Source organism: Notolabrus celidotus, chromosome 11, assembly GCF_009762535.1.
Source record: "Notolabrus celidotus isolate fNotCel1 chromosome 11, fNotCel1.pri, whole genome shotgun sequence".
NCBI classification, from domain to species: Eukaryota; Metazoa; Chordata; class Actinopteri; order Labriformes; family Labridae; genus Notolabrus; species Notolabrus celidotus.
Genome location: NC_048282.1, coordinates 21,245,763 through 21,256,218, shown reverse-complemented (window position 1 = coordinate 21,256,218; position 10,456 = coordinate 21,245,763). Strand labels below are relative to the sequence as shown.

At 39.3% G+C, this 10,456-nt stretch overlaps 1 protein-coding gene across 2 annotated transcripts; it reads right to left on the bottom strand.

Annotated features, from left to right (window-relative positions):
• Nucleotides 1-954: 954 nt before the first annotated feature.
• Nucleotides 955-9,016, bottom strand: LOC117821486 (prostaglandin E synthase 3-like). 2 transcript variants are annotated; one of them, XM_034695799.1, is made up of 8 exons: nt 8,778-9,016; nt 6,203-6,316; nt 6,021-6,090; nt 5,827-5,925; nt 5,574-5,663; nt 2,332-2,388; nt 2,114-2,141; nt 955-2,006 (listed from the first exon to the last, which is right to left on the bottom strand). In XM_034695799.1, the coding sequence occupies exons 1-8, from the start codon at nt 8,999-9,001 to the stop codon at nt 1,987-1,989; spliced, it is 702 nt and encodes a 233-aa protein (XP_034551690.1). In that variant the 5' UTR covers nt 9,002-9,016; the 3' UTR covers nt 955-1,986. The 2 variants fall into 2 exon arrangements, with proteins under 2 accessions (XP_034551690.1, XP_034551692.1); XM_034695801.1 differs by having other exon boundaries at nt 1,010-2,006; nt 8,892-9,016.
• Between the last annotated feature and the right edge of the window lie 1,440 nt (nt 9,017-10,456).

The window sequence follows — 10,456 nt, the reverse complement described above, 5'->3', positions numbered from 1 at the left end:
AATGTTCAGGTTGGCCGAATGAAATGCAAATACTTCCAACTGCTCGACATCACCGTTTTACACTAACAAAACCAGAGAGATGATTATCAATGTTTACACTAATACAGGTTTGGATGGAATTTTTTTAAGTTTTAAACTGTTACTTTAAACATCAAATGTCACTATTGACATTTTATTAACACTGTTTCTTGGTAAAGTTAGATGACCATTAAGTTTGCGGATTTCATAAAGCAGACATTTTAAGTATTTGATCAGCTAGATCGTCCTGGATCGAGGATAAGAAGATAATCAAATTCACGCCTTTAATTTAATAGTTTAAGGGCGACAACAGGAAACTATTGTTGAATATTTTTGTCAACTTTTCGGAAACGAAATGGAGGAAATAAGGCCTAAAGAGGAAGTATGCTAATTTACTGGGCCGTGGATTCTTCGGGCTCCTGGGTCCTAGTGCCGAAAAGACGGCAGGTTTCAAAAGCAATACTTAATAATGCTAATATTATAATTAAATGCTTAAAAATGATAAATAAAAAAAAAAAGTTTAATTATTTCTATTACCTTTAAATATACTTAGTTTTGTTTTTCAAGAAACCATAATAAGACGGTCAGCATTGTCATAAGCATGTCATCAAAAGAACTCCCAGGCCATGAACAATCCTTCAAAAACTTTCTCTAATTCTTCAATTTAAATGTTTTACATCTTGACTGCTTTGAGTAGCGTTTTAATGAGTTTCTTAATCTAAAATATAATCAGTGATTAATAAATAGAGAATCAATACAGCTCAAGTTACATGATTTATAACAGTTACACAAATGATATCTGTAACAAGATCAAAGCTTATTAAAATAGTGTGACAATTAATCTGTTTCCAATTAAAATCCTAATCAAACTAATGAGAATCATACAGTCACACCATGTATGCATAATTAAAAAAAACATGAGAAAAAGCCTTCAAATGATTCTTGAACAGTTTATTAGAAAGATGTAGACAATAAAAAAAAGAATTTTCACTGTAATTCAACACCATTTGTCTCCCCTTACATTTTATTGACAGTGCAAATAGAATTTGGTCATTACACGTCGCCTTACGTCCTGACACTCCCTCGTCATAGAAGGGAGAATAATTCTGGATGAATAAATGAAAAGGAAAGAACCTGGAGAATAGCAACAAACCACATGATGCTGAGGTCCAACCAAGCTTCAAACCTCATTAAGTGACGCGAGACATTTCACCTTGTTTCTGCAGCCTAACATGAGTGTGCATGTTAGGAGGGTACGGAGAGAAGAACTTTAAAAATTTGAAATGAGCAGAATTAACTGCGATTACAAAATAGGCAGATAACCCAGAAAATGCAAATAACTCAGCAACAATTTCAGAGTGATCCAATTGAACAAATATTTAACGAGAAGTGGAGGGAAACATGTAAGCTGGAAGGCTTAGCCACGAGAAACATTAACCGGCTTCCTGGATATCTAATTCACGACACATGGAAGGCTTTAGAGGAACCCAATCATTAAATGCATCTAAATCTCCTGAAGTACATGTAGAGTGTCGTTATCAATCATGGAATAAATCTACACCCATCGTCTAACTTAATACAACATTGGGAATGAAGTGGACCTAATCATATTGTACCACAATCCATTAGAAAACAATTTCTCTTAACACGTATTGCTCATTTGAGGACTACTATACAGCTTTTCCAACAAATAATGTGTGCTTACTTGAATATTTAACAGTTAAACAAGATACCCAAAAAGGTGCAGTACAGCAAATGGAAGTGGAGATAGCTGCTCTGTACAATACCATGCATATCAACCTTCAGTGGACTGATCGGTCAAGAGTTTGGAGCTGAGGCTATGGATTTAAATATGGCTACTGACTCATATGTACACTTTGTCACTGCCTTTGATTTTTCAAGATATACATTTGTTATGATTCTCCTTGCCCTTCGTTCCTCCATTTTCTCCCCAGAGTCTAAAGTCTTCTATTCCAAATCTGGCATTTCTGAAAGAGAGGTGCAACAGAAAGGTATTAAACATTACACCACAACAACTTTAGAGTAATTACATTCATTGGTCATCATATTGAGTGGTAAACTCACGACTACTTACTCTCATCATCGCTATCTGCAGAATCCTCCTACAAAGACAAAAGAGGAGGTCAGGTTTGAAATGCTACCTCTTAATTGAACTGTTCCACAAGAGTTCACTGAAGTAAGATGACAGCTTAATCCATACTGACACAGACTAAAATCCGTCATGAGATCAGTTATATTTGACAGCAAATGCTCTAAATGTAAGAAAATAAGTATATGAAAGGGAATTCTTACATCATCTGCACCATCTAGTCCAGGCAGGTCTTCTTCACCTCCCATGTTGTTCATCATCTGTGAGGTTGAACATAAAAGCCATGTCATTTATTCCATCTTGAAGCTTATACAATGCATGCTGCGACTTGAACACGACATAGCTGAGAACTTGAATGATAAGACAGGGTTACAGGTGTGAGGACTTCCCTCAAACCAAAGTATAAACCTATCACACAGAAGTAATCCCTCTGTCCTCACTCAGGGCCCCAGTAAAGATTGCAGCAGTATCTGTATCAATAAAGAGTCCGCCCCTTGATAATATTTTCTATTTTCTTTTAGTATTTTACAGAGTGCAGGATGTTTCTGGGCGTCAACCTCCTGGCACCATGGTATCAGCTCCAGCCAGCAGTGTGACTGAGGACTCGGAGGGCCATTAAAAACATTAGCACATCAGATTTTTTTAATTAACCTCCCTGTACACCACTCCTTTTTCCATCCCCTCCCTAGCATGCTAGATCACAGCTATGCTCCCTCTGCATGGTGTACTGGGGGAGGGGGCCAACTTTGGATGATGTGTTTGCAGACAGGAACTGACAAATCCCATTCATTACACCTTTAAAAAGGTGACACATTACACTTTTTTCATCAAAATATATTGGTCTAAGACGTCCCCAAACCATGTCTTTAAAGTTTATGCTCAAAAAAACACTTTGAAATCAGATTTTGGCATGCCTGAAAAAACCCTCTTCTTCAGCCCTGTTCAGAACGGTCTGGTTTCCCTCTGACCACGCACTCTCAGGAAGTGGATGTGGCCTCGGCTCTCCAGCACGTTGAGCTAATGTTTACATGTTGGCTGAATATACACACTGATTACACACCCGCACTACTTCAACCCTCTGAATTTGATCCAGAATCTGATCCTGACGGAGAGGCGCCTGTAGCAGGACCTTTCTGAACGATTGGTCACAGATTTTGTGTTTCTTGTTGTTTTATTTGTCAGTATGTAGACGTGTGTCTTGGTACACAGCTACAAACATGTAGCTATGTGGCTATGCTAACTAGCGCAAGCACTTATCCATGATAAATAAAAATCATCTATTAGATCTTCAAATCTGCAGACGTGGGGAGTAAAACCGACCTCTGTGTTTATTAAGTCAGCCTACAACTAGAATGCCTCCCTCCTAAGCTCCTTGTTAGCACACGTGTGCAGGTAATGAAACAGAGGAGGGGTTGAGTTGTATTTTATACAGTCTATGGGTTGAACAAGCTCCAAGCTCTGACTCCGTGACAGACCGGATATTGTTGTGACGTAACAAAAACACGGAAGTCTGAAACGGCTCGTTTCAGCACACATTTACAGAAAGGTGGAGAAATCAAAACAGGAGCAGAATGGATTTTTTTCATTTTCGGGGGGTCTGTAAACATGCCAGGGAAACATATTTCAGGTAGAGAACCATTAAAAAGTCGTTTTTGCATGATATGTCACCTTTAAGTTTGGTCCAGAGGTCAAACAGATTTGTCAAGTTGGCATAGTGAATGACACAGTTATACAAGGGGAGTGTGACAAGGTGTGATTGAGAAGATGGCTGCCAATTTTTCCTATTTGCAGAACCATTTGGTAATTTTTTTTTATAACAATTAATATTTACTACTATCATACAGTAATGTGAAGGCATACACCCAGGGCATTAAATAACCCTTGCCAAGCGCTAATGGTGGGTAAACAATTAGTTTGGCGTGCAAAACAAAAACAGACATCCGCCAGTGGATGGAAAATTTTGTATTGCATGTGAGATTGTGTTTTCATAATTTCGTCCATTTCTGCCGATTGTCAGTCGTTTTTTGAACCTTGCGGCGCGCTGTACTTGTGTTGTGATTTGGTACGTCGGGAACGGCGTGACGTCAGCTACTGGAGAAATCTATTCATTCGCTTTGCTTGAAGAAGCACGGCTGGAAGAGCGCTTCGAGCCACAAACAAAAAGGATAAACTTAGGCTATGTTCACACTGCAGGCAAAAGTGGCCAAAATCAGATTTTTTTCAAATCAGATTTAGACCACTTTCATATGTGGTCCTGAATCGGATACAGATCTGATTTCTTTCAATGCGACCTCAGTGTGAACAGCCAAGGCGGATTTGATGCGCATTTGATACTCTCCGGGCACTTTATAGCGACACACGTCACAATTCTGTGTGGCGGTAGCCTTGCAAAAATGGAGAATAGCAACGATGGAGCAAGTCAGTGGAGGGACAGTGAGGTCTTGGACCTTATAAATATATGGGGTGACACTTCCATACAAGCAAAGCTTGAGGGTTCATACCGTAACCAGTCTGTGTTTGAAATTATATCAAAAGAACTTGTGAAACAGCTGCATGTGACGTCATTAATACTGTTCTTTTGCGCATACGGGGCAGTTCGGAGCCGCATATAGTTCACACTGGAATCGGATACAGGTCACTTTATAGGTGGTAATGTGAACAGGCAAAAAAAGTCGGATCTGAGCAACAAAAAATAGGAATTAAGCATTAAGCCTTGCAGTGTGAATGTAGCCAAATAGGCAGGAGACAATCAAGAAAAGGAACAGACAGCTAAACGGAGTAAGTATAAGCTAATAAAAAAACAATAATCTAATTTCATCTGTACATAAGTGTATCTTTTAAATTATGCTTAAGTTGGAATTTTCATTATAAAAATGTATGGCAATTATTTTAAATCAAACAGACATGTTTTTTTTTATTTGACCGGTGAAAAATATTTTTGGCCGGTACATCTTTGGAGGTCACTAGCCAATGGCAGATGAGGTAAAAAGTTGATTTTACGCCCTGGATACACCTATCTCACTTCTTTTTCTTCCACTTACAACTACCATCCCATAACTCTGGATATTAGCCATTATTTCCTCATCTTTATTCATGATTTTCTTTGGTCGTTTTATCTTCACTAGCTAGGGACAATTCAGAAGGGAAGAGAATGATAAACAATTGTTTCCAACTGGACATCATTCAAGCCAAGGAAAGCCATAATTTCTGTATTTTAAAAAGAATCTTTCTCATAAGAAGACAGCACTGAATTCTGCTTATTACTCAATTAAGCTAAGTATTTAATATTCACCTGTTACACTGAAAACAAAAGGCATCAAATGGAGACAGATGTGTATTTGAAGGGCCTGTTTCTCTCTTTGAAGAGTTAATTATTTCAAATGCTAATATCTTCAAAGACAATGCTGAATAAAAACACCACTGCTAATCAATGCACAGTGCTTACATCTGAGAATTGATCAAAGTTGCCCATCTCCTCATCTGAGTCGTCCTCCCAGTCTTTCCAGTTGTTGAAGTCAACGCTGAGCCAACTCATCTGTGGAGACACAAGTTCCTCATTATGGTGTTTTAATGCTCTTAAATATTGTTAGAACACTAATGAGAATCAATGAACCGTTTCAGACTTCTGGCTACATGCTTTGACAGCTATGGTCTGAACTGTCCAATTATTAACTGGGTTTGTTTTGTGTATCACCAACCTTAGCCTTCTCTTTGGTTAGTCTCGGCCATGCCTTCCCTGGCTGGGCTTTTCGTAAATAGAGCAACACTGAGCGATCTGTGCGTTTATGTTTGGATTCCTGTAGGAAGAAGGAAACAGACATGAGGTTAATGCAAGACTGCATTGACTAAATGTTTTAGGGCAAAACTAAGCTTTAGACAATCAGTAACTCACATTTTCATCAATGGCTTCAAAAAGGTCTATTTCATTCTCATGTTTGACGTTGTCAGTTCCCCCAAGACAGCTGTAGAAAGAAACAGCAGATGCTAGTGGATTTATAACTGTACGATGGTTACAAACTGAAAGTAAACACGGACAGGTTTACTTAAAAGAAAACAAGAATGAGAGAAACTTACCTGAAACCACACTTTGCTTTATCAAAATTGATCTTAACGTCTTTGCTGTCTGCTACACAGAACTCGATAAAAACAGAGTCCCTCCTGTCGTACCACTTGGCAGTTGCCGGATGCCTGTAAAGAAATGGATATGAAAAAAACATCATACATATAATCAGCATGATCAGGATTCCTTTTTTTTTTATATAAATAAATTGGGATACATGTTGTAAATAACCCTTTCCAAAATCTACATTTTGGTATCTGCTTCAGAACAATGATGACAATTTGCGTCCCTCCCCAATGTTTGCATAACAGTACAGATCATCAGAGATATAGGTTGCATTAAAAATATATGATACAGGTCAGAAGTGCAGGCGCCAGATGGGTTAGTAGTTACGCCAAACAGCCTGCCACCGTACAGCCTCTGGATCAGGTTGCCAAGCTGCATCCAGTTACAAAATGAGCTCTTGTATCAGGAAGACTCAAAAGTGCAACATATGTGCATCCTTGAAAGTCCAGGTGTTTAATAACTTATATCATGCAGGTTTAGATCAGATCACCCAAAAATCCCGTTGTATGTAGCCCCAGTTGAACCCCAGTGTATCATGAGTTTACCATTAAGTAATGAGTAATGCCCAATTCACAACCCCCAGCATTCTGGAAGCCTCCTTCACTGTTGCCATGCTGCAAAGTTGTGTTTCTCTTTTGAAAATGACAAATTTGCCCCTTCCAGGTGATGTCACAAATTGATGACATCACAAATTGGTGCAAATCTCATACAGATCTCTCATAGTCTGTATGAAATTATATGGACGTAGTAACCGTCGGCGGGAGACATATTGCTGCTCTCATTGGAAGACTCGCAATCTCAATATTTTCGGAAAATGCCGCGTTAGAAAGAAATTAATCCCCCATACAGTGTGTGCTGATAGAGAAATGAGCTATCTAGACTACACTCGTATTTTGTACCAAGCTGTAAACATGTTTATTTCTGCTGTAAAGATTCGCTTTTTTGAATGGGTGTGTATGTGGTTTCCGGTATTTCCAGACCCAGCCTCAAGTGGACACTCGACGAACTGCAGTTTTTAACACTTCTGCATTGGACTCATATTTTTTGACCGGAGGTTGCTGCTTGGGATCTCTCTGAATTCTTGTGACTCTCTGAACAAGCCATTCAGAGCGGCTCGCAGTCTCATCCAAAATACTCAAAAACTCTCTTACCTCACAGTTTGAAACGTTGCCCAAATTTAGTATCGACGTCTTAAAGCTAGGGTTGGTAGTCGAGGAAAACTAGCATGAATTTGAATGTGGCATTTCCTCAGGACTCTGTCTAACCCCTCCCCCCCTCCCCTCAGAGCTCCTCCAAATACGACGCTCCCGCTCACATGCACGAGCGCCGCTGATTCGCGACCATATGATTGTGACTGATTCCAAACCGGTCCTCAGCACATGTCTTGCACTACGTCAACTCATGTCTCACTCAGTGGTAAGAAAACACCAAAACATTATCATAGTGAAAGTTAAAAACACAAACAAACATGAAATGTACGCATAGGAGGCGGGCAGAACAGCAGGACAGGATTTAATTGGTTTCATATTTTGGCTCCTGATGGCATGGATTGGTTGGTGTTTTCCCAGGTTTACTCCGGCTGTAGGTAGTGGCTTTTTTCCCCCTCTTTTTTTAAGAACACATTATGTATCGATTGCCATCGGGACATAATGATCATTTTCACCAGTATAACAAAAAGTGTGTCTAAATCTGACTACCAACCCCAGCTTTGACAATTTAGCTAAGATTTATTTTTAAAATATGAAAAAAAAAAATACTTTAATAGGTTTTTGTGCTCCATTATAATAAAAATTACTGATGCAGTATGAATGGATCTTGATTTATAATACAGATTAATTCATATGAGTGCTTACAACTACTCAATAACAACTCACTGACACACTCTGAAGATGATATTTCTATAATGGCACTCTGGTCGTGTACTAACACTGTATTCTTTACCCATTTAACGCATGGCCTCGTTATCCAAATCCTCTTAAGAATGATCACATACCAACCTAGGCAGCAGCACAAGGGAGCTACCTTTATATACAACTTTGTGATTTACCCTCCACTCATCGGGCACGTTTTGCATGCATTTTAAAATAAAGGTTGCAGATTTTTTCCATAATATGAAATCTGGACTTTCACCACATGCCGATCTAATCACATCCTTCCCAATGAAGTCGATCAATGAACATTATGCTAGCTAGGCGAGCTAACATCCCTGACGTTAACTACTACGTCGATGGAGCCATGCGGTGCGCCTGATTCACCCCGCAGGCGAAAGTAGCGGGATTCACATGTAAAGCCGGGACTACGGGTCGACCACAAAGACCACAACAGTACACTGTGTCCTATCTCTGGAAATATGACTCTTAACTAGACGGCGAGGTACCGTGAGCTTACAGAATCAATGAGGCGAGGCCAACCTCCCGCCTTTGAAAAAGCATGTTATCACACGGCTAATGTTAGCTAGCTGAGCAGGTTACACTCTCGCACTTTGCCTCCTTTCTGCCCTTAAATACACTTTTCACAACTTACATGTCTCTGCGTAATGGGAGCTTGTTTTCGCAGTAAAAGAAGTCTTGAGAAAAGAATGATAATGGTCGCAAAAACAGGAAAGTACAGCCCACAAACAAGCAATGCAATACAAACGCCTGTAGCCCGTGGACCCTGGATTGACTTCGGATCTTCTTGCGTATCTGCGGATGAGAATGTCCGCGCTGACGTAGGAGGAGCGTAGTGGACGTTTCTAGAGCTTTCATGATCCACAGCTGCGGGTGATGTGAAGGAGGCAGTGTGTAATCTGTGGACCACATTTAATGGGATTTACCCGTACCACTCAGTTTGAGCACCTCGAATAACCTTGTTCTTTGCTGTTACAGACACACGTTAGGATTTCAGTGTGTCAATATAAAAATATGAGATTACACACATTTTGCATTTGCCATGATGTCATGTACCGATACGATACAATACGATACGATGTCCTTTATTATCCCCGTAGGGAAATTTGTCTTTGACATCAGTGCTGCAAATGTAACCTGCTCTTTAAATAAATCACTACAATGACACCAGAACACACATAAAAAAATACAATAAATAATACACAGTCATACAACACACAGCATACTCTTAACCCTCCTGTTCTGTTTGTTTCTTAGGGACAGCAGTAATGTACCTGGGGTCAATTTGACCCGGGGCATATTTAATGATTCAAAAGTGTCAGAACCCAAAAAATCCCACTTAACATTTTTTAAAAATCTCATTATTAACTAGGGGTGAGTATTGGCAAGAACCTCCCGATACAATACGCATCATGATACATGGGTCAAGATACGATAATATCACGATATCACTATATTGTGATATATTGCAATATTCTACACAGTTAACAAAGAAAAAATAGAGATGGTGTAAATGTAAATCACACAATATGACTCAAAATTGAAAGGACAAATTAAGACAAAACTATTTGATTGAAAACAACTTTTCCACTTTATTGTTTTTGAAATACTAAAGTCGTATTTTAGTGCCAACTTGGCTCAAATACAAATTTTTCTGGTTACAAAAAATCGATATTAAGAGTTGAAATATTGGCAATATATCAGAGGTCAAAGTATTGCGATATATTGCCGTATCGATATTTTTCACACCTCTATTATTAACTCAATTACTAACCATTTAAATCAATATTTAGTGCAATGGTGTTTTTTAATTCTCACATATCAATGTTCAATCAGTGGCGGTTCTGGGGAGGGGCCAACAGGGGCCAGTGCCCCAGTAAAACTGAACCTAGATCCCACTGTGGTCCCCCCTCCACACCAAAATAATATTATACAATAAAAAAAGCTTCGGTATCGCGCCGATGTTGCAGGCGGAACACGTGTGTGGCACTTGGTTCCAGTCCCTTAGAGGGCTAAGGGACTCATGTTGAGTGTAAACAGCCAAACAGCTGCTGTCAGTCTGCATTTTGATAGAGTACACAGTAGTATATATGTCTAGTATATAGGGATGCACTGATGTTTTGCCAGTTTGTTCTCAGCTGGTCCTCGCCCTTCTCAGTCTCTTTTGTCAGGGTTGAATGTGTCCCTCTGACAACATCCTTGGCCCCAGCCCTGATTTGCCATTGTGATTTGCACTTTCGGGCCACCGAATCTTTCATATAAAACAACATGGAAAAAATATGCAGATATTGCTTCAGATTGCCAAAATTTGAC